This window comes from Rutidosis leptorrhynchoides, chromosome 2, assembly GCF_046630445.1.
Source record: "Rutidosis leptorrhynchoides isolate AG116_Rl617_1_P2 chromosome 2, CSIRO_AGI_Rlap_v1, whole genome shotgun sequence".
Taxonomy (NCBI): Eukaryota; Viridiplantae; Streptophyta; class Magnoliopsida; order Asterales; family Asteraceae; genus Rutidosis; species Rutidosis leptorrhynchoides.
Genome location: NC_092334.1, coordinates 440,009,722 through 440,034,946, shown reverse-complemented (window position 1 = coordinate 440,034,946; position 25,225 = coordinate 440,009,722). Strand labels below are relative to the sequence as shown.

The following is a 25,225-nucleotide window of genomic DNA, read 5'->3' as shown; positions in this document are numbered from 1 at the left end:
ATCAGAACCAGATCATAGCGCATTGCCAACATATAGGTAGAAACTATATTCCTACACCGAAACCCGTCTTCCCTCCTTGGTCGATAGAGATGCAGCCACCATACCCTACGTATGATCCTGCCGAAGCATTCTATAGCACGTATGGTTATGCCTGGAACCCCTATTGGTACCAATATCAACCTTAGTTTACTTATTATTTTTTTTTTATTATTTTGTAATTTGTATTTATTGATACATTTAATATTTTTGTTAATATTGTAATCATTTTTATAATTATCTAACTTTTATTCTTAGATTTTAATAATTTTTGAACGTGGGGTAATATACCAAACTTCAAAAATATGTATATATGTTTGCAGTTTATCTTATGTACACAACAGGGTAAAACAACGCATTTTCAAAGACTGGCATTAAGTTCAGCAAAAGCAACTAATTTTGACGACAAGATGCAAAATATATGTGAAATAACAACAAGACGGAATGAACAAATGATGTGCACCATTTATCATTCAGCAAACAAACGCCAATATATTTGGAAACTTTGGTAAAAATTTAATCATTTTCACACAAATCACCCTCAATAATTTAAATTGTTACTGATTTCTTGCAAATGAGGGCATTGCAAGATCTTAAGTGTGGGAAGGGGTTAAATTCTTCCGGATTTTAAAATTTTTATATTAAACACTTGGTTACCATTAAAAATACTAGTAAAGCAGTAGTTGTATTAGAATCTAGTGCTCTCTGATAAAAAAGAACAGCCCTAGTCTTATATACTGACTACCCAATTCTAGTAAAATTTTTCAAAATTTTCAATTAAATGAATTCAAAATCATGTTTATACATATTTATGAACGATAAAACTAGGTTTTAACACCGAAATTATTGTTACCTCGGAAAGGACATAAATTGAGAAACAAACTAAAATGTTAAAATTCATTTAAAATGGAATAGAGGACGATAAAAAGAAAAATAAAAAGCCAAGTGTGGGAAAATTTACCAAGTTATTTTAAACATATGTCACATATATCTGTAACAAATAACTGAAAATACTTTTGCTTTGTACTAAACTAAACTGTTTTACCCGATGAAAGAAAAGAAAAGATGGATCTACACGATGAATCAATTCCATCATTAAAAGGAAGTAAAGTCTTCCGAAAAAGACACGCGCTTCTTGATTTAGGTCATGAAGTTGTCGTCCAGACCAGCTGTAGGTTGACGAAAAATCTAGAAAAGTCATCTCTAAAATCAGCAGGAAATCCACGGACCTCAGCATTAAACAGGGTCGCCAAGTGGTCAGATTTATCCTAACCATGAGAAGGATTTATCTCGTACAATGGGGGGGCACCGTGCAAATTAGCTGGATAAGACTAATGAATCAGATCCCCAGAAAGGATAATCTCCTTAAAGATTAAAAATCAGCTTTTAAGACTGATATTACTCAATCCTAGAGATTGACCTTAAAGATTGAGAATTCAAACTCATGGAATTCAATGATATCTAAACTCGAGCTTGAACGAGAAAATATTTTGATCAAAATTATAAACCGATTTGTTTTCTGAAAACCCTATTTTCAATGCGTTCATTACCATTGAACGTAAAATCCTAGGAATTCACCTGGAATTCATTAGGTCACCTGAACTAAATCGGGTGTCAACCGTAAGAACGGTGGTTGCATAACATGGTCAAAGACAGGACTTTGTGCCAAACCGACAAATTATAAGGGTGAGCTTTACTATTGCTCCTACCAAGGATAGTAATTGCGTCCGACACGTTATAGACCATAATCAAAAGCATGTCACGGGACATTGCCTTAAACAGTTGCTTGTTCAACGCTTTCCTTTACAACCGGACGGTAGTTTGCCGAAAGGTAATATACGGAACAAGTAAACTGGACGTGTTGCTTTCCAAATACAAGGTTAGCAAGTGGGTGACACAAAACCACAAGTTTTGACCTAAAATTTTCAAATTTGAAACCCACCAAACCCACAAAAATATTTTGCAAACACCGGTAAAGGGTTATTCCGGAAAACTTATCTAGGGTAAAAACTAGATTTAATTTTCAAAAGATCAAATGTTTTCATAAAGATCCAATTTCCTTAATGGATCTAAATTTTTATAGTCATGTGGGACTGTAAACCATATCGTTACTACCATTGTTTATACCGCCGTATAGAAATCACTGATGTACAAAGTGTGAAGAATAAAGAAGTGATTCTAGTATTTCAAGACGATATTGCTTGAGGACAAGCAACGCTCAAGTGTGGGAATATTTGATAATGCTAAAAACGAACATATATTTCATAGCATTATTCCTCAAGAAAGACAAGCTTTTAGTTGCAATTGTTCTATTTACAAGTGATATTCGTTTAAATAATAAAAGGTGAAGACAAAAGACAGATTCGACGAATTGAAGACGCAAACGACCAAAAAGCTCAAAAGAACAAAAGACAATCAAAAAGGTTCCAATTATTGATAAGAAACGTCTCGAAATCACAAGAGTACAAGATTCAAAACGCAAAGTACAAAATATAAAATTGTACGCGAGGACGTTCGAAAATCCGGAACCGGGACCAGAATCAACTCTTAACGCTCGACGCAACGGACTAAAAATTACAAGTTAACTATGTATATAAATATAATATAATATATAATTAATTATATTAATTATATATATATTATATATATATATTAAAAACCGTCGGCAGAGAAAACTCCAAGGACTGAGCTGTAATTTCTATCTCCGCGACTCGCGGAGTTTGGAGAGGTTTTTGCCGCGAGTCGCGGAGCCCCAAAATTCTACTCTGGCTATAAAGCAAACCGAATTCTGATCAAATTTCATATCTTATTTCATCTCTCTCTCAATATATACGTAATATATATATATAATTTATATTTTAATTTTAATTTTAATTTTAAATCCTAATAATAAGGGTATGTTAGCGAATGTTGTAAGGGTGTAAGTCGAAATTCTGTCCGTGTAACGCTACGCTATTTTTAATCATTGTAAGTTATGTTCAACCTTTTTATATTAATGTCTCGTAGCTAAGTTATTATTATGCTTATTTAAAACGAAGTAATCATGATGTTGGGCTAATTACTAAAATTGGGTAATTGGGCTTTGTACCATAATTGGGGTTTGGACAAAAGAACGACACTTGTGGAAATTAGACTATGGGCTATTAATGGGCTTTATATTTGTTTAACTAAATGAAAGTTTGTTAATGTTAATGTAAAGATTTACAATTGGGCGTCCCTATAAATTACCATATACACTCGATCGGACACGATGGGCGGGGTATTTATATGTACGAATAATCGTTCATTTAACCGGACACGGGAATGGATTAATAGCCACTAGAATAATTAAAACAGGGGTGAAATTACATTCAAGGGTAATTGGTGTAATTGTTAACAAAGTAGTAAAACCTTGGTTTACACGCAGTCGATAACCTGGTGTATTCATTAAACAAAGTATTAAAACCTTGTTACAATTCGAATCCCCAATTAGTTGGAATATTTATCTTCGGGTATAATAATAATTTGACAAGGACACTTGCAATTTATATTTATGACTGATGGACTGTTATGGACAAAAACCAGACGGACATATTAAATAATCCAGGACAAAGGACAATTAACCCATGGGCATAAAACTAAAATCAACACGTCAAACATCATGATTACGGAAGTTTAAATAAGCATAATTCTTTTATTTCATATTTTATTTCCTTTACTTTATATTTAATTGCACTTCTAATTATCGCACTTTTATTTATTGTTATTTAATCGTACTTTTAATTATCGTACTTTTTAATTATCGCAATTTTATTTTATCGCATTTTTATTATTCGCAATTTCATTATCGTTATTTACTTTACGCTTTAATTTAAAGTCTTGTATTTATTTTATATTTTACATTAGGTTTTAACTGCGACTAAAGTCTTAAAATCGACAAACCGGTCATTAAACGGTAAAAACCCCCCTTTATAATAATAATATTACTTATATATATATTTGTATTTTTATAAAAGTAAACTAATATAGCGTTGAGCTTTGTTTAAAGATTTCCCTGTGGAACGAACCGGACTTACTAAAAACTACACTACTGTACGATTAGGTACACTGCCTATAAGTGTTGTAGCAAGGATTAAGTATATCCATTCTATAAATAAATAAATATCTTGTGTAAAATTGTATCGTATTTAATAGTATTTTCCTAGTAAAATAATAACTATTTTATATACACCTCGCTTCACATCACACCTATTACATTTATCACAATATCAAAATCACAACTCGAGTTGGTCAACACTCTAAAGCTCACTCCTAGTGTTAATTTGACCCATGGTGCAATTCCGACCCATTTGCACCCTTAACCCTAAAATCGGGTTAACTCATCACAAAACCCTATCATTAACCAAAGTAGGTTCATTACACATTTTAACACTAGTTTTAGGCTTCAACCACACATATTAATTAGCTTAGGTTCATTTTGACCCATTTGACACTTTCAAAGTCAACCTACCCATTTTGGGTCAACCACTAACCCATTTACACCCATTTACATAGATCATGGTGTTCTAGCAATTTTACTAGCTAATTAGGGTTCTCTAACAACAATTAACTCTTCCAAACCCTAGTTAACCCAATATTGAGTCTATATGACTCAAATTACCCTAGAACACCCAAAACACTAACAAAATGGGTTTTATGTTCATCTTCACCCCAAACCCTAGCCCTAAATCAAATTAAACAAAGAAATTAAGATTAGAGCATACCACAACTATCACAACGAAGCTAGAGGGAAGGCGAACAACTTTAATGCTTGGACTTAAGCAAGAAACCTTCTTCTTCTTCTCCAAAATGGGGTTTCCCTCACTAAAAGCCACTCTCTCTCTAGAATTGATTTGGATAAGTGTTGGTAGTTGTGGAAGGAGTAAATGAACTCCCCAAAACTGATCTAAGGCATTAAATCCGGCCTCCAAGTGATTTTACCAAAATACCCTCAAAATATCTAATTTAAAAGAAAGAGAGAATCTGTCACAGACAGATGGCGCGGCGCGCCACCAGGCCGTGCGGCGCGCGACCCTCCCAGTTCAGCATCTTTTGTCTTTTTAATTTTGTGCAACAAAAACCCCAAACTTGAGTAACTCATATACACATATGTACACTACGAATATTCGGGTCTTACAACCGGAATTTCACGAATAGGTGGTGGCTCATTGCGAGTATCAACAACATGAGCAAGGAAAGCCATGCCACTGGTAACAACAAAACGACGTGCCCGTGCAAAAGTGCATATCGGCACCGGTCTCCTTCGCTTATCACCATGAATAATTAACTCTCCCCCACTTAGGGTCTTCACACGAATAAACTTATCATGGCATGCAATATCGGCTCTATAACAATCGAGCCAATCCATACCAATGACAATATCAAAGTCGCCCAAGGTCATTGGAATAAGATCAATTTTAAAGGTTTCAGAACCAAAAACAACATCACAATTTTCACACACATCAACCACTAGCACCGTCTTGCCGTCCGCTATTTCGACTTCTATCGGACGACTTAACTTAGCTAACGGTCTATTAAGTTTAGGTACAAATTTAGGAGACACAAACGACAAATTTGCACCGCTATCGAAAAGAATCCTTGCCGGATTAGAATTAACCATGTAAGTACCTGAGACAACTTCGTGCGATTGTTTGGCTTCATCATTGGTCATCAAATAGTTGCGACCCCTAGCCGTACCCGCCGCCTTCTCTAAACGCTTAACATTATCGTTGCGCAAATCGGGACACTCCGTCTTCTTATGCCCTTCTTTACCGCAATTAAAACAAGTGAGCTTGTTTCCGGAAGATGGTTTTGGACAATCATGAGCCATATGACCCGCTTGCCCACAATTATAGCACGTAAAAGTAAAACCACCGGAAGCGCCCTTCCTCACGCTATTGACACTTTCGGAACTTTTCTTGTTCTTTTTGTTCGAAAAGTTTGAATAGCTCGAACCTTCACTTTTTCTCTTGCCAAAAGTAAAACCACTCTTTCTTAAGATGAGCGACTCGAAACCTTTGGCCATGTCAAACAACTCATCAAAGCTTTTCACTACGTTCACACTAATCTTATCTTGATAGTTGTCGTTCAAGGTTCGATAGAAATCTTCCTTCAACATTTTATCATTCCCGACGTACTCCGGGCAAAATTGGGTCTTGGACAAAAACACGGATTTGAGAGTGTTCAAATCCATCGACCCTTGCCTCAAGGAACGTAACTCGTCCTTAAGCCTAGTAAGATCGGCCGAAGTTCGGTATTCCTTGAAAAATTCGGACTTGAATTCATCCCAAGTGAATTCCATGCATTGCTCTTCACCATAAACTTGGAGCTTTGCGTCCCACCACAACTTGGCATCGCCCCTCAACATACTACACCCGTACCTTGTCCTCTTATAGAGAGGACATTCACAAGTACGGAAGGCCCCCTCCATATCGGAGATCCAACGGGCGCTCTTAAGAGGATCTCTTTCACCATCAAAAGAGGGAGGTTGAGAGTCCTTGAAATTCTTATAGAAAAAGTCCCGTCTTCCCACATTATCTTCGCGAAGAACGGCCTTAACTTACTCCCTTACCACATTGACTAATTGATCGTCAATCGTATCTAGGAACATCTTCTTAACGTCCTCGAGAAAAGCTTCATGATGCCTTTTCAAAATGGCCTCAACCTTGGCCGTAAACTCGACTTCTTCACTAGTACCTCCGCCGTTGATATCATGCCCGTTCCTCATCTTCATTCTATAAGACGGAATAGAGTAAACAACGAGACGAAAAGGATTTAACACATAAGTATATACATATACACCACACTACCCATCTTGCTCAACAATCGTCGTACATTGCTCGTTCGACACGATTTGCGCCCGTAACAATGGTAGCTAATCATTGTTACGCGAGCACGTCGCATTAACTTGCTAGTACAACGTCCATCTCGCTCGATGCTCGCTAAACATACATAACAAATAGCACATGATTAGTTTACATAAACCTATGCACAAACCAATCCCGATCCGACCCGAAGTCCTACAAGTCCCGCATAAACGCGCACACAAAAAGTCTAAGTCTAGGCGCCTATCTCAAGTCACCTAAATCCCTTAGACCATGCTCTGATACCACTTGTAACAACCCAAACCAACACCCGACAAAACCTTGTGAAAATACGAAATAAAAAAAAAATTCTGTTGCAGACCATCGGCGCGCCGCGCCATATGGCCCACGCGCCGCGCCATATCTGGCTGTCCCCGGGACTTTTAACCGCGAAAAGATTGACTAGTTCCCGGCACTTTTAGACAAAACGCTTTTTTACCATACAACCAAATATGTAAAACTAACATGTTTCAAACATAAAATTAAAGTTTTACAAGCGGGGCCCACATCGGCCGTTTTACGAGTTTAATACAATTTACGAGTTTCGACCACCAAAAAGTTTAAGTTCCAAACTACACAATGAGCATGGCGTTTGGGATTAAACTACCCAACTATCGGTCAAACTCCAAGAGCTACTAAAGCCAAAAGCGTCCCCTAGCATCAAGCGGGATCTCTAGTCCAAAACGATGCCCTTACCCTTGTCCAAAACCGAACCTATAAAATGGTAAACAACGAGAGGGTAAGCAAAGCTTAGTGAATGCAATAATTATACGAATACATATATAATTATACCTACTTGCATAAACTACACAACCGCAAACATGCTAGCAAACAACATTAGCTTATCGTCGCAATATCAAGCTATAAATCTCCAATACCACAAGCTAGCATAACAACCGCATATAAATATAACTCGAATAATATAATATGCTTACAACACAAATAACCATGGTTAACCAATAGTACAAGGGAACGGCGCTCGCGAAAACGCCATCGGTGTTCATAACATCCGTTAGGGCACTTAACACCTCGCTCCACTAACCCCTAGGGTGGCACCTTAACACCTCGGCACTTCACCCCGAGTGGCATCTTAACACCTCGATGCTTCACTCATTATTTTACGGAGTGGTGTCTTAACACCTCGACACTACACTCCTAGGTGGCATCTTAACACCTCGATGCTACACCCGAGTGGCATCTTAACACCTCGATGTTACACTCTTCACGTGAAACGTGGTGTCTTAACACCTCGACACTACACCTTTCACGCTACAACAAATAGATACATTATATACATACGCATATAATCATTCCACTCACCTCAAAATCTCTTGGTGAAAGATAACCGAGCTTGAACACTTCAATGTAACGCACCTATTACATTTATCACAATATCAAAATCACAACTCGAGTTGGTCAACACTCTAAAGCTCACTCCTAGTGTTAATTTGACCCATGGTGCAATTCCGACCCATTTGCACCCTTAACCCTAAAATCGGGTTAACTCATCATAAAACCCTATCATTAACCAAAGTAGGTTCATTACACATTTTAACACTAGTTTTAGGCTTCAACCACACATATTAATTAGCTTAGGTTCATTTTGACCCATTTGACACTTTCAAAGTCAACCTACCCATTTTGGGTCAACCACTAACCCATTTACACCCATTTACATAGATCATGGTGTTCTAGCAATTTTACTAGCTAATTAGGGTTCTCTAACAACAATTAACTCTTCCAAACCCTAGTTAACCCAATATTGAGTCTACATGACTCAAATTACCCTAGAACACCCAAAACACTAACAAAATGGGTTTTATGTTCATCTTCACCCCAAACCCTAGCCCTAAATCAAATTAAACAAAGAAATTAAGATTAGAGCATACCACAACTATCACAACGAAGCTAGAGGGAAGGCGAACAACATTAATGCTTGGACTTAAGCAAGAAACCTTCTTCTTCTTCTCCAAAATGGGGTTTCCCTCACTAAAAGCCACTCTCTCTCTAGAATTGATTTGGATAAGTGTTGGTAGTTGTGGAAGGAGTAAATGAACTCCCCAAAACTGATCTAAGGCATTAAATCCGGCCTCCAAGTGATTTTACCAAAATACCCTCAAAATATCTAATTTAAAAGAAAGAGAGAATCTGTCACAGACAGATGGCGCGGCGCGCCACCAGGCCGCGCGGCGCGCGACCCTCCCAGTTCAGCATCTTTTGTCTTTTTAATTTTGTGCAACAAAAACCCAAAACTTGAGTAACTCATATACACATATGTACACTACGAATATTCGGGTCTTACAAACCATGAAAACTCGTCAAGCTGCACTGAACAATTCATCTTCAACAAACACTGCACTAATTGCCGATTCGAAAGAACCTTCTAATTCGCCTTCCGAAAACCGAGATAACTCCAATTCTTATCGAAACAATAATGTACGTGGCCGTGGTGGTCGTAACAACACCAGCAGGGGTGGTCGGAACTGATAACAATCTTACACTTACCTTTGATCCATTTGGTTTTACTGTGAAGGATTTCAGGACAGGGATCCCACTTATGAGATGTAATAGCACCGGAGACCTATACCCGCTCACCCCCACAGCTGCTCAACAATTAAGCTCTCCTTCTACGTTTGTTGCTTTATCTCAGGATATTTGGCACCGTCGTCTCGGTCACCCCGGCGCCAATATTCTTCGTTTTCTTAATAATAAAAAGTCTATTGTTAGCAATAATACAAAAACCTTTGATTTATGTGAATCATGTGTGTTAGGCAAACATATTAAGTTGCCTTTTATTATGTCGTCTTCTAATACTACATCTCCTTTTGAAATTGTGCATAGTGACGTATGGACATCGCCAATCCCTAGCTCATCCGGACATAAATATTACGTGTTCTTTCTTGATGATTACACTAATTATCTTTGGACTTTTCCCATAGGCACCAAGACCCAAGTCTACAACATTTTTGTCACCTTTCACAAATACGTACAAACACAATTTTCTCTACCAATTAAATCTCTACAATGTGATAACGGTACCAAATATAACAACACTTTACTTCATACCTTTTGCAAAAATAATGGCATAATATTTCGTTTTTCATGTCCCCACACCTCACCACAAAACGGAAAAGCCGAATGCAAAATCCGCGCAATTAACAATATAGTACGTACCCTCCTCTCTCAAAGTGCCGTTCCTTCTAGTTTTTGGCACCATGCCCTCGATACAGCTACCTACTTACTTAACATATTACCTACTAAAATCCTAAACAACCTTACTCCCACACACCTCCTATACAACCGACAATCGACATATTCTCATCTCCGCGTATTTGGTTGTCAATGCTACCCACTATTCCCATCAACCACGATTAACAAACTCCAACCACGCTCAACACCTTGTATCTTTCTTGGCTATCCTTCCGCTCATCGTGGATATAAGTGTTACGATCCACAGACTCGCTGTATACTCACCTCACGACATGTTTTATTTAATGAAAACATTTTTCCATTCTCCTCTACTACTAATACAAATCACGACACCTATGATTTTTTACACCAAAATATCTTCTTGTTACCTAGTCCCACTCCTACATTTCATCCCACTACTGGACCAACCTCGGCCCACACAAACCCGACACATACATCTCCCTCCTCACCCACTTCGCCCCATCAATCCTCACCACCCTCTACGGACCAACAGACCCAACCAGACCTTGCGGCCCAACCATCTGATTCTCTGTCCAACCCTCACCAAACTCAATCTCCACTTGATCCCTCTGATCCTTCCACGAACTCACCACCCACTCAATCTCCCACACCTATCACTTCTAACTCAACCGCCACTGTACACCAATCCACTTCTCACCAAACTTCGACTACATCTCAATCTGTGCCTACCCGAACGATTCAAACCCGAGGTATGTCAGGTATCCGCAAACCAAAACAACAATTTAATCTTTCCACTACCTCTCTCCCCTCCCTATTCCACGAAACCCTGCCGAGGCTCTTAACGATCCTCATTGGAAGTGTGCCATGACAGAAGAGTTTCATGTTCTTATTAAAAATGGGGCTTGGGAACTTGTCCCTCGTACACCTGACATGCATATTATTCGTTTTATGTGGATTTTTAAACATAAATTTCGTGCTAACGGTTCTTTTGAGCGATATAAAGCTCGTTTGGTTGGTGATGGTAGGTCACAACAGGTTGGTATCGATTGTACAGAGACGTTCAGTCCAGTCGTCAAGCCAACTACAATACGTACTGTTCTTAGTCTTGCACTTCAGCATTCATGGCCTATTCATCAGTTAGACGTCAAGAATGCCTTTCTACACGGCACACTCTCCGAAACAGTGTTTTTGCACCAACCTGCTGGTTTTCATGATACTCGTTACCCGAATCATGTATGTCATTTAAAGAAGTCTCTTTATGGTTTAAAGCAGGCTCCACGTGCTTGGTATCAACGTTTTGCCCAATACGTCTCTCGGCTCGGTTTTGTTCATAGCAAATGTGATAACTCGCTATTTATCTACAACAACGGCCGAGACATTGCTTACATCCTTTTATATGTTGACGATATCATATTGACCGCTTCTTCTACTACACTTAAAGATGTTATCATCCACAAACTCGGTACTGAATTCGCAATGACTGATCTTGGTCACCTAAGTTCATTCCTTGGCATTTCAGTAACACATTCGGAACAAGGGCTATTTCTCAGTCAGGCTACTTATGCTCGAGAGATTCTTCAACGAGCAGACATGTTATATTGCAAACCGGCTAAAACACCAGTTGACACCAAATCCAAGTCGAGTTCACGAGCAGGGGCTGTTTATCATGACCCGTCATTTTTTCGTAGCATGGCCGGCGCACTTCAATACCTTACGTTTACACGCCCGGATATTTCTTACGCGGTGCAACAAATTTGTCTTCATATGCACGCTCCACATGACGGTCACATGGGCGCGTTAAAGCGTATTTTAAGGTATATTCAGGGTACTATCGACCATGGCATTTATCTTCGCAAATCTTCATCACTTAATTTAGTGGCGTACACGGATGCCGATTGGGCCGGATGCCCCGATACGCGACGGTCGACCTCCGGATATTGTGTTTACCTGGGGGATAATTTGATATCTTGGTCTTCAAAACGGCAACCTACATTGTCTAGATCTAGTGCCGAAGCGGAGTACCGTGGCGTGGCAAATGTCGTTTCTGAATCGTGTTGGTTACGCAATCTTCTACTTGAGCTTTACCATCCGATTCACAAAGCCACCTTTGTTTATTGCGATAATGTTAGTGCGATTTTCTTGTCTAGTTATCCGATCCAACATCAACGCACCAAACACGTTGAACTTGACATACATTTTGTGCGAGAAAAGGTTGCCCGTGGACAAGTTCGAGTGCTACATGTCCCCTCTCGTTACCAAGTAGCGGACATCTTTACAAAAGGCTTACCGTTGGTTTTATTCAATGATTTTCGGGACACTCTCAACGTCCGATCTCCTCCCGTTTCGAGTGCGGGGGAGTATTAGTCAACCGATATATTTGGCATGTATATTGTAAATATAGAATAGATTTGCACAGCTATGTTTACCTAATATATCTCTTGGTTAGTTAGGATTACCTTGGAGGACAAGATCATTATAATGTATATATACCAATGGGTATTTGCACTGTAAAAACACAGAAAATAATATACGATTGATATCATACTTTGTCTTCTATCAGTATCAGTTAATAAAATAGTGGTAGGTTTAACTGTTACAAATTAGTTGGTTAACACCATTAGAGAGAGTAGTCACTTTCAGTTGTCTAGACCATTCTAGGTGAGTTTTACTACTCCATATAACGGCAAATATAAATAGGACACCCTGCATCATTCATTGTCGCACTAACAGAATTAATTGTAAGAGAAAGATCATAAATCTCATATTTGCATAACTATATGGTACCACTTCATGTTCATATTTCATCATTTCTACTTGTGTTCTTTTCTTTGACACCCCTTTCAAAATTTACCACATTCTAAATTCTTACCTCTTATAACATTATTTTGTTTTTTGATGTTCATGTAGGACGTAGAACGCCAAATAAGCAAATCCAATATGTATGTAAGTTGGAGAAACAAACCAGCCATAGAAGGTCAACATGGTGGCACACTTGCCGCATCTTTTGTCTTAGGTAAGTCAAATAGAACTTCAAAAATCTTGCAACTGATCTTTCAAACAAGGATTTTGCTATCAACAATCCTTAGGACTAGGACTGTCGTTAACAATCATTCTACATAGCGGCTATCAATTACTTAATAACGGGCGGTTATCAAATTGTACAATAATATAAAGCATGTTAACGACAACCTTAGCTGTCGTTCGCTAAGTCCTTCACAAAGTTAAAAGTTAAATTTTGTTTTTGTGAACATATAGTTGTGGAGATATTGGAGAATCTAGCATACCTAGCCAATGCAAGCAACCTTGTGCTGTATTTGTCTAAATTCATGCACTTTACGCCCTCAAGTTCTTCGAATATCGTTAGTAATTTCATGGGCACCGCGTTCCTGCTCGCTCTCCTTGGTGGCTTCTTATCGGATGCGTTCTTCACCACCTATTGCATCTATCTCATAAGCGCTATGATTGAACTTACAGTAAGAACTTTAGTCTTATTTTCACTTAACTCTAATCTAAATTTAATTCATGATATAAGAGTTCAATAACCATCTAGTATATTGCATTACATTCATTCATTCATTCAACTCAATTCCTTGTAAAAAAGGGAATAAGGAATATGACATCTTATCACATGGCTTAATATCATGAATTGTCATAATCCAACTTTATCAGTGTTTTATTTCAAGGTTTGAAATGTGCCTGACATCATGTTGAGGCAACTGATATGCAGAACTTGAAGTTCAACCGAAAAAAAAAGATGGTAACTTGTTTTTAATCAGTACATAAGATATATACGAGTAATATATGTTTTACGATTGAATCAGGGACTGATAGTACTCACAATACAAGCTCACGCGCGTTCTCTAAAACCAAAAAGCTGTTTATCAGCAAACAGGGACGCTAAATGCCAAGAAGTTGAAGGCGGTAACGAAGTAATTTTGTTCATAGGCCTTTATCTGGTTGCATTAGGAGTTGGTGGAATAAAAGGTTCGCTACCACCTCATGGAGCGGAACAATTTGATGAAGAAACTACTATTGGAAGAAAACAAAGATCGTCGTTTTTCAATTACTATGTATTTTGTCTTGCGTGTGGTGCGCTCATTGCAGTGACGTTTGCTGTGTGGATTGAGGACAATAAAGGATGGCAGTGGGGTTTCGGTATCTCCACTTTGGCGATTTTAATCTCGATCCCGATTTTTCTACTTGGTTCTACTGTTTACAGGATCAAACTTCCCACAGGAAGTCCTATAACAACTATTTGTAAGGTAGAATGAAGTTAGTGATACATCGGAACAAATATCTTTTATATAATCTACATCACAACAAAACTAAAAATATATGACCTATTTTTAACCATATAATATTAAAAAAAAAATACTAAAGAATTAATTTTACTGATTGAGGAAGGAATCGGTCTCCATCTGTTTACATTAGCACACTTTTTGAAAATATGTGACCTACACTGGCATATTTTTTGATATATAGGCTTGCGTTGAAACAAAAGTGGAACTATAAGGCGTATTTATAGCTTTAACCCTTTCAAGAACATACAGATTCGGATTTCCAAAATTCATTTATTTAATCGCCAAAGTCAGTTAATTGGTCAAATTTAGATTTGTTGGTCAAAGTCGGTTTAGTCGGTCAACATTTTAATATGGATTTAAATCAATGAACGATTATATTAATGTTTCTAGACAATTATGTTAAAGTTAATGTTATGTTTACGGGTTTCTTCTATTTATACACATAACTTTGAACTTTATTATTTATTTAATTCTACAAAAGTCAAATCCGATTAATCTGTGAGTTGCCAATTACTCCCTCCAAAGTCCCGACCCGAATGATAGTAGCGAGTTTTGCAACCTTGGCTACCAAAACTAGATTTAAGCCATAGTTGATAGTTGTCACCTTTTTATGCAATCAGGCCAACCAAACTAATGTGCTAATCAAGTTAATTAAACTGGCCAGGTACTTGCTGCAGCAATCTTCAACACTTTGTCTAATAATGCAAGAAACGCTGCTGTCAGTACATCAATTTCAACAGAAACTAAGGAAGAAGAGGGAAAATCGAACGATAACGTAACAGAAAACCTCAACTTCCTCAACAAAGCAGTTAAAAATAAGTCAAAATTTGAGGTCACTGTTAAACAAGTAGAAGAGGTTAAAATTGTGCTTAAAATCTTCCCAGTATTCTTATCAACCATAATGCTAAACTGTTGCCTTGCTCAACTCTCCACTTTTTCGGTCCAACAAGCTGCTACCATGAATACTAACATCGGCTCATTCCGGGTCCCACCAGCTTCACTTCCTATATTCCCGGTACTCTTCATTATGGTACTAGCACCATTATACGACCACGTTGTCATCCCATTTGCACGAAAGATTACCAAAACAGAAACGGGCATAACTTATCTTCAACGAATAGGAATCGGCCTGTTTTTATCCATCATGGCTATGGCGGTTGCAGCTTTAGTAGAAAACAAACGAAAAAAAGTCGCGTACCAAAACGCATTAACGAACTCTAACGAGTCATTACCAATTACGTTCCTATGGGTTTCGTTGCAATATTTGTTTCTTGGGTCAGCTGATCTTTTTAGCTTAGCTGGCATGATGGATTTCTTTTTTAGCGAAGCGCCATTTAGCATGAGGTCACTCGCGACATCACTTTCTTGGGCCTCGTTAGCCATGGGTTACTATCTTAGTTCGGTGCTCATTTCGATTGTGAATCATGTTACCGGCACCTTCGATCATAACCCATGGCTTTACGGTATCAACTTGAATCATTATCATCTTGAACGGTTTTATTGGTTAATGTGCGTACTAAGTGGCGTGAACTTTCTTGTGTATCTCGTGTGGGCTAAATCGTACAAGTACGTATCAAAAAGTACTAACGGTTTAAATGACTCTCAAATGTTGTGCAAGTCTTCGGGAGTATGATATTTTACGCAGTTTCAACTACTCTGGAGGTGGTTACGTACGCGTTTCTATGTTAAGGAGACTACTTCCGCGCAATCCGGCCATATATCAATGGCAATGTAGTATTTTGTAATTAGAAAGTTGGAGCTACACATGATATTGCTTATGATTTAGTGTATATTTTGAATAAAAAGTATTGCCTATGTATCATTTGTGCCAAACACTATAAACTGATAATTGTGACTTGACTTAGTAACATAAAGGAACAAAAGATAAAAATGAATGAGCTATTGAACAAGTTAATTTGTTGATTTGAAGTCTAATCAAGTGAAATATGTGGTTCTAATTAAAGTTGTGAAATTAAGCATGATCACATCTGAAAACTGTTGTTATCTTCAAAATCCATTACAAATTTCCAGATAAGGAAGGGATGATTACTAATTTCCAAATAAGGTCGGGATAATTACAAATATTAATATTATATCCAAAAATTTGATAAAGCTTTCCACTAAGTTAACCATATACAATAAATCAATGACAACATACACAAAATTGAATGATCAGAGTCCAAAAGAAAAAGACAGTTTACTGTTCACAAAATGGTCTGATAAGGAATCACTAAGAGTCGTCATCAATCCTCAAATCGTAATAATAATGATAACGATAACTTTGACATCAAACGAATAAGGGTTTGTTTACTTTTCACTTAATGATGTGTTTCTGTACAGCTCTTAATTTAGTAAGTAAAATTGCTTCTCTTTGTCATTTAATCTGAAAATTGGTCTGTTTCACACCCCTCCAAAATAAGAGGCAAATGAAAACAGAGACAAATAAATAAAAAAAATAAAAAAAGTAAACAAGTGTCCTTTTATTTCTTGAAAGTTTGATATCTACATAAATATAACTAGTTGGGCGACCTAGCTTTGCGCCGGTTCTTCACCCTTACATAGTTAATTATTGAGAAGGTAATTATTTATCATATTTTTTTTGTTTTATTTTTCGTTTTGTCGAGGAAGTACCCAAAATAGTTATGTGATTGATTTGTAATAAGCGTAAAAGTAATTATTCATCATTTTTTGTTTTAGTTTTCGTCTTGTTGAGCGAAAAGAACAAAATGCTCAACCAATAAAATGAGAGGTACATCAACGATTGATGTAAATTATTTAATAAAATAGGAAAAACTATTTATAATATATATATATATATATATATATATATATATATATATATATATATATATATATATATATATAACAAAAAAACAGTTATTAAAAAATGAGTTACGTGGTTAATTTGTAATGAAAGAAAAAAAAACTATGTGATTGATTTGCTATTAATAAAATTAATAATAGTGAGTAGTTATTGGATAGTGAAAATTGTGTAGACGATTTATAATGGATGAGAAGTTTGATGATTAAATTATAAAATGTGAAAAGTTTGTGTTATGTTTATAAAAACTATGAAGGTAACTATTCTAAAGGGTTGGGTTGAATTGTAAAAAATAAAAAGTTTGGTGTAAGTTTGTAAAACTTCTAAAGTCCACTATTCATTTGGACTATATCTTTTAGATATAAGGTATAATATGGCCGGTGGATCATAAATGACAATTTACAATACAGATGGCTACATCATTCTAACTTTAACGAACGAACAGAACATAACTGAGGAAGCAATATATTGTAACATCCCGCGTTTTTCCGTTAAATTTATTTTTAACACTATCTTTTTTTTTAAATAATACCTTTCGTTATTTAAATTCGTAGTTTCCATTGACCAACGTTCTTAATTTTCCCGTTATTTAATTATAACATCACTCGTTTACTCGAGCGTTTTTAAAATATTCGTTTGTTTAATTCCCGCACCCGCTTTGAAACTTGAGGGACCGAGGTTGCCAAGTGGGCAAACTAGTTGACTAGGTCAACCCACCTTATCCATCCATTCATTTCACCTCCCACCTTCTTCCTCTTTTCTCTCTACTTCCCTTTCATGAACTCAAACACCCATCTTCATAAAATCATCATCTAAATCCGGATCGAGAAGCAAACTTCAAAAAAAATTACATTTTCGTGATCCTCTCTTCATCCTCTACATTTTGGCACAAATTTCTTCACATTTGGGTAACATTTCTAAAACTCTAGATTTTCTCTAAATTCGTTTTATATACTTGAAATGGTGTTAGTTAGTGTCTATGGCTCGTGTATAACATGAATATATGTTTTGTTTGTTCGATTTGTTGATCTGAGTAACTAGTTTGAACACTTGAAAATGGGTTTGCTTAATCTTTGATTTTGGAAGATTAAAGGTTGTTAAATTGTTAAAGTTCATGTTTTAATTGTGTTACTAGTATCACTAGCTTCAATTTGATGTGTAGGTTGTTTTAGAAAACTTCATAAACTTGATTATTGGTTTTGGTGGATTTGGGTTAGGGTTTGATGAACTTGAAATGAACTTTTGATGCTTTGAATGACATGAAATATTATTTGTAAGTGTTAGGTTGTATTGTATGCTTGATCACCTTCGAAACGGCATATCATTCACATAAATTGGTTGCCGAATCATCGAATTTTATTTATGAACTTGAGTGCATTTAATGAGGAGCTTTGAATGTGATTTTGGTTGTTGTAAAAGTAAATGTGATGGATGAAATGTGTTTAGTTGTTTTCCTTGTCAAAATACCTTTCCGATGATATAAGATACATGCTTTGGTTGTTTGCGGGTCATAAATGGTGATTGGTTGAAGTTAGGTTCGTGCATAAAACTTAAAAACTGCCAGAATTCTCTGCACAGGTAATGGCGCGGCGCGCCATATACCCGCGCGGCGCGCCAAAGTGGTCTGTCCAACTTTGTCCATTTTTGAATAATGTTTGCTATGCTACGCACCTCCGATTCACATGTAACTTGTTCTAACATGCTCATATATGATTAAAAACCTCAGAAAAATAGTTCGGGACCCGACCCGAACGTGTTGACTTTTCGTTGACTTTGACCGACCGATGTTCGACTTTTTGTCAAACTTAACCAAATGATTGTGCAATCTTCCTAACTTGTTTCTATACTTGTATCTTGCATGAAACTTGACAAATTGATTCACATGCTATATTTAATCGAGTCGTAACGAGCCATAGGACTAATTGAACACATTTCGCCCGATCTTGTGACGTAACCGGTTAATTAATACAACTTACTTGTTTAGGTCAAGGCTAAGCAACTATCATGCACACGTTTACATTGTGAAGTACTTTTATACTCGTGCACTCGAGGTGAGATCATAGTCCCATCTTTCAAACAACTTTTATGCTTTAAACTATGGGATGAGAAACATATACGTATCATACTTTTATACATTGAACACAAGTACGAAAACGAACATTCCACGTACGGGTTTGAACAAAAAGCCTCAATTTAATTATCATTAGTTACACTTGCAGGGTGTAAACGTGAACTTATATTATGTGATCACATGGGCTTGACGAGCCTCATTCGGACGGTTCGCTACCGTTAGCGGATGAAATATATTTTCGGGTCTAGTGTATGTTCTAACACTACGCAAAGGGTGCAAAACAGTTAAGTTTGATAATTGGGTGCCCGGGATACAAACAACAACTTTGGAATGCAAATGATTTTGATAATCATCTTATACTAAATCTTGTGGTTCAAATACAACGTTTACTAAAACACCTATGATTTCACCAACGTTTTTCGTTGACAGTTTTCTATATGTTTCTCAGGTTCATACTTGGCTATTTGATACATGCTTCCGCGTACACTCATACTTGCTTGGAGTCAAGCATGCATGCATACACTCTGATTTCTTGCTTGGGGTCAAGCATACATACATACATACATACATACATACGCTAGTGATAGCACCTTTGGATTCAAACATATTGTTTACATACTTACGCTATTTATAGCAACCGTGATTTTAAACTAATTATGTCGCAAGTTACCTCATTTATAATTTATACTTTTGCAAATTTAAAATTGTTGTCGAACGGTTTTGTAAACTAAACTTTGCAAGCATGATACGTTTCAAAAGAATGCGATATAATTTTGGTCAAACGAGTCTCATATAGGGACTACGACCACATTTCGGGACCTCAGTTAGCGACGCCATCAATGACGATTTTGGTCGGGTCGCCACAGATGGTATCAGAGCGTTGGTTGTAGGGAACTAGGATGTGCATTAGTGTGTCTGACAGAGTCGTTGGGACGCATTAGTGAATCTAGACTACAACCGGATAGTTAGCCATTGCATTTTGACATACATTTGCTATAGATAGCACTTACTTGACTACTTGTGCATTATACTTGAATCATTCTTAGGCAAACTTCATGATGGTACCAAGCTTTCATCATACGAATCCGTATTCTGCCACTTTCTGGTAACACACGTAAATTCAAGATTCATACACGTATGGATGACGATGACTTCATTAGTCACACTTGTTCGGGAACTCTGTCTCCCGGATTGTTATTTGCCACAGTTTCAACTTACTATCGGTTTTCCACTGGTGTTTCTTACTATCTACTTTTTGGTGTTACTACCATCACTACTCTAGGTGAGTATCGTCATCAACATGTATCACTACGGTTGCGTGCTACTCGTTATCATGACTCGTTACTCTTTTCATACCTGAATACATTATTGTCTGACTCGAACCGCATTGACGTGAACAAACATTTATACACTTCCCTTGGGGAACGCTTCTTTAGAGTTGCAGAAATTCTTTCGATTTAATACGAGTCACGTTTGAGACGTCGTTACACTTTGTTCATTCTAGATCTTCACAGTTACACGAACTTGATGTTATGGAGTGATGTGGGAATGGAGGTATGAGTTAGCGTAATATAACGACACTCGATCTACGTGGTTATATTACAGTAAGCCATACCAAAGTTCTAATGACTCGTGATGGTGATTGGACTCGATCAACCTAATCACCACCATGTGCCATGTACATGACTTCATTTTTCTTGTTTGAATATCCAAAAACTCCGAGAATGTTGATAACAACCATACCAGGGACACATCTTCGATTATTGTAGAACCATACCCATGCTTCCGAAGGAATGACAAATTCTTTCATTTTCAAACATATGTTACACGTGTATACTATCTCGTTTTCGCACAGTTTTATCGACGAACTACGATATGCTTGTTATGCTCATATCGAGGCGGAAACTTCTCCCGCATTACACTCGTACTTTCGTATAAAGAAACCTTCTACCTAAATTCTCAATGGAGAGAGAGACTCTTCACACTATACAAGCATTCGCCACGAGGGTGAATAGTCCTAACGAACATTTTCGAAAATCGATAAATCTTCCGCGGCGCGAATTTCTTGAGAAACTTGTTCTATCTAACGTTTTCAAGTCCTAACAAACTTTTTCAAATATACCTTAAAGAAATGTACCTCGTTTTGGATCGAGATTCTCATTTCACTTCTAGATTTCGGAGTGCCTTACAAAAAGCTTCGGGACCACGCTTAAACATGAGTACTGTAGTGACCCGAACTTTTTCATGTTTATATATATTAATTGAGATTGATATTTACATGATTAAATGTTTCCAACATGTTAAGCAATCAAACTTGTTAAGACTTGATTAATTGAAATAGGTTTCATATAGACAATTGACCACCCAAGTTGACCGGTGATTCACGAACGTTAAAACTTGTAAAAACTATATGATGACATATATATGGATATATATATAGTTAACATGATACTATGATAAGTAAACATATCATTAAGTATATTAACAATGAACTACATATGTAAAAACAAGACTACTAACTTAATGATTTTTAAACGAGACATATATGTAACGATTATCGTTGTAAAGACATTTAATGTATATATATCATATTAAGAGATATTCATACATGATAATATCATGATAATATAATAATTTAAAATCTCATTTGATATTATAAACATTGGGTTAACAATATTTAACAAGATCGTTAACCTAAAGGTTTAAAAACAACACTTACATGTAACGACTAACGATGACTTAACGACTCAGTTAAAATGTATATATATGTAGTGTTTTAATATGTATTTATACACTTTTGAAAGACTTAAATACACTTATCAAAATACTTCTACTTAACAAAAATTCTTACAATTACATCCTCGTTCAGTTTCATCAACAATTCTACTCGTATGCACCCGTATTCGTACTCGTACAATACACAGCTTTTAGATGTATGTACTATTGGTATATACACTCCAATGATCAGCTCTTAGCAGCCCATGTGAGTCACCTAACACATGTGGGAACCATCATTTGGCAACTAGCATGAAATATCTCATAAAATTACAAAAATATGAGTAATCATTCATGACTTATTTACATGAAAACAAAATTACATATCCTTTATATCTAATCCATACACCAATGACCAAAAACACCTACAAACACTTTCATTCTTCAATTTTCTTCATCTAATTGATCTCTCTCAAGTTCTATCTTCAAGTTCTAAGTGTTCTTCATATATTCTACAAGTTCTAGTTACATAAAATCAAGAATAATTTCAAGTTTGCTAGCTCACTTCCAATCTTGTAAGGTGATCATCCAACCTCAAGAAATCTTTGTTTCTTACAGTAGGTTATCATTCTAATACAAGGTAATAATCATATTCAAACTTTGGTTCAATTTCTATAACTATAACAATCTTATTTCAAGTGATGATCTTACTTGAACTTGTTTTCGTGTCATGATTCTGCTTCAAGAACTTCGAGCCATCCAAGGATCCGTTGAAGCTAGATCCGTTTTTCACTTTTCCAGTAGGTTTATCCAAGGAACTTAAGGTAGTAATGATGTTCATAACATCATTCAATTCATACATATAAAGCTATCTTATTCGAAGGTTTAAACTTGTAATCACTAGAAAATAGTTTAGTTAATTCTAAACTTGTTCGCAAACAAAAGTTAATCCTTCTAACTTGACTTTTAAAATCAACTAAACACATGTTCTATATCTATATGATATGCTAACTTAATGATTTAAAACCTGGAGACACGAAAAACACCGTAAAACCGGATTTACGCCGTCGTAGTAACACCGCGGGCTGTTTTGGGTTAGTTAATTAAAAACTATGATAAACTTTGATTTAAAAGTTGTTATTCTGAGAAAATGATTTTTATTATGAACATGAAACTATATCCAAAAATTATGGTTAAACTCAAAGTGGAAGTATGTTTTCTAAAATGGTCATCTAGACGTCGTTCTTTCGACTGAAATGACTACCTTTACAAAAACGACTTGTAACTTATTTTTCTGACTATAAACCTATACTTTTTCTGTTTAGATTCATAAAATAGAGTTCAATATGAAACCATAGCAATTTGATTCACTCAAAACGGATTTAAAATGAAGAAGTTATGGGTAAAACAAGATTGGATAATTTTTCTCATTTTAGCTACGTGAAAATTTGTAACAAATCTATTCCAACCATAACTTAATCAACTTGTATTGTATATTATGTAATCTTGAGATACCATAGACACGTATACAATGTTTCGACCTATCATGTCGACACATCTATATATATTTCGGAACAAGCATAGACACTCTATATGTGAATGTTGGAGTTAGCTATACAGGGTTGAGGTTGATTCCAAAATATATATAGTTTGAGTTGTGATCAATACTGAGATACGTATACACTGGGTCGTGGATTGATTCAAGATAATATTTATCGATTTATTTCTGTACATCTAACTGTGGACAACTAGTTGTAGGTTACTAACGAGGACAGCTGACTTAATAAACTTAAAACATCAAAATATATTAAAAGTGTTGTAAATATATTTTGAACATACTTTGATATATATGTATATATTGTTATAGGTTCGTGAATCAACCAGTGGCCAAGTCTTACTTCCCGACGAAGTAAAAATCTGTGAAAGTGAGTTATAGTCCCACTTTTAAAATCTAATATTTTTGGGATGAGAATACATGCAGGTTTTATAAATGATTTACAAAATAGACACAAGTACGTGAAACTACATTCTATGGTTGAATTATCGAAATCGAATATGCCCCTTTTTATTAAGTCTGGTAATCTAAGAATTAGGGAACAGACACCCTAATTGACGCGAATCCTAAAGATAGATCTATTGGGCCTAACAAACCCCATCCAAAATACCGGATGCTTTAGTACTTCGAAATTTATATCATATCCGAAGGGTGTCCCGGAATGATGGGGATATTCTTATATATGCATCTTGTTAATGTCGGTTACCAGGTGTTCACCATATGAATGATTTTTATCTCTATGTATGGGGTGTGTATTGAAATATGAAATCTTGTGGTCTATTATTATGATTTGATATATATAGGTTAAACCTATAACTCACCAACATTTTTGTTGACGTTTTAAGCATGTTTATTCTCAGGTGATTATTAAGAGCTTCCGCTGTCGCATACTTAAATAAGGACGAGATTTGGAGTCCATGCTTGTATGATATTGTATAAAAACTGCATTCAAGAAACTTATTTTGTTGTAACATATTTGTATTGTAAACCATTATGTAATGGTCGTGTGTAAACATGATATTTTAGATTATCATTATTTGATAATATACGTAAAGCTTTTTAAACCTTTATTGATGAAATAAAGGTTATGGTTTGTTTTAAAATGAATGCAGTCTTTGAAAAACGTCTCATATAGAGGTCAAAACCTCGCAACGAAATCAATTAATATGGAACGTTTTTAATCAATAAGAACGGGACATTTCAGTTGGTATCCGAGCGTTGGTCTTAGAGAACCAGAATTTTGCATTAGTGTGTCTTATCGAGTTTGTTAGGATGCATTAGTAAGTCTGGACTTCGACCGTGTTTACTTGAAAAATGATTGCTTAACAAATTTTGTTGAAAACTATATATTTTTAACATGTGAATATTATGTGATATATTAATCTCTTAACGCGTTTGATATTATGTGATAGATGTCTACCTCTAGAACAAGTCCCATTGACTCACCTAATAATAATGAAGAGTCAAATGTAAATTGGAATGATTCGTGGACTGATTCACAAGTTCCCGAAGAGGAACCGGAAGAAGTGTCGGAACCAGAAGAAGAATCGGAACCGGAAGAAGAATCGGAACCGGATGAAGAAATAGAACCGGTGGGGGAAATAATAAAACGGTTAAGTAAAAGAAAATCCTCAACCAACCTACCAAGGTTAATTATGGTCAATGGTGTTTCCG

At 36.2% G+C, this 25,225-nt stretch overlaps 1 protein-coding gene across 2 annotated transcripts; it reads left to right on the top strand.

Moving 5' to 3' along the window:
- Nucleotides 1–12,808: 12,808 nt before the first annotated feature.
- Nucleotides 12,809–16,229, top strand: LOC139892436 (protein NRT1/ PTR FAMILY 4.6-like). 2 transcript variants are annotated; one of them, XM_071875523.1, is made up of 5 exons: nt 12,809–12,868; nt 12,996–13,101; nt 13,344–13,561; nt 13,910–14,350; nt 15,054–16,229. In XM_071875523.1, exons 1-5 carry the CDS (start codon nt 12,866–12,868, stop codon nt 16,020–16,022), a joined length of 1,737 nt encoding a protein of 578 aa, XP_071731624.1. In that variant the 5' UTR covers nt 12,809–12,865; the 3' UTR covers nt 16,023–16,229. The 2 variants fall into 2 exon arrangements, with proteins under 2 accessions (XP_071731624.1, XP_071731626.1); XM_071875525.1 differs by lacking the exons at nt 12,809–12,868; nt 12,996–13,101 and adding an exon at nt 13,772–13,845 and having other exon boundaries at nt 13,426–13,561.
- Nucleotides 16,230–25,225: the final 8,996 nt, after the last annotated feature.

What these genes read in the sequence shown, in the direction of transcription:
- LOC139892436 (XM_071875523.1), top strand. An exon ending in TGCCGCATCTTTTGTCTTAG is followed by an intron (nt 13,102 to 13,343) that starts GTAAGTCAAATA and finishes GTGAACATATAG; the next exon opens with TTGTGGAGATATTGGAGAAT. An exon ending in CTATAACAACTATTTGTAAG is followed by an intron (nt 14,351 to 15,053) that starts GTAGAATGAAGT and finishes TAAACTGGCCAG; the next exon opens with GTACTTGCTGCAGCAATCTT.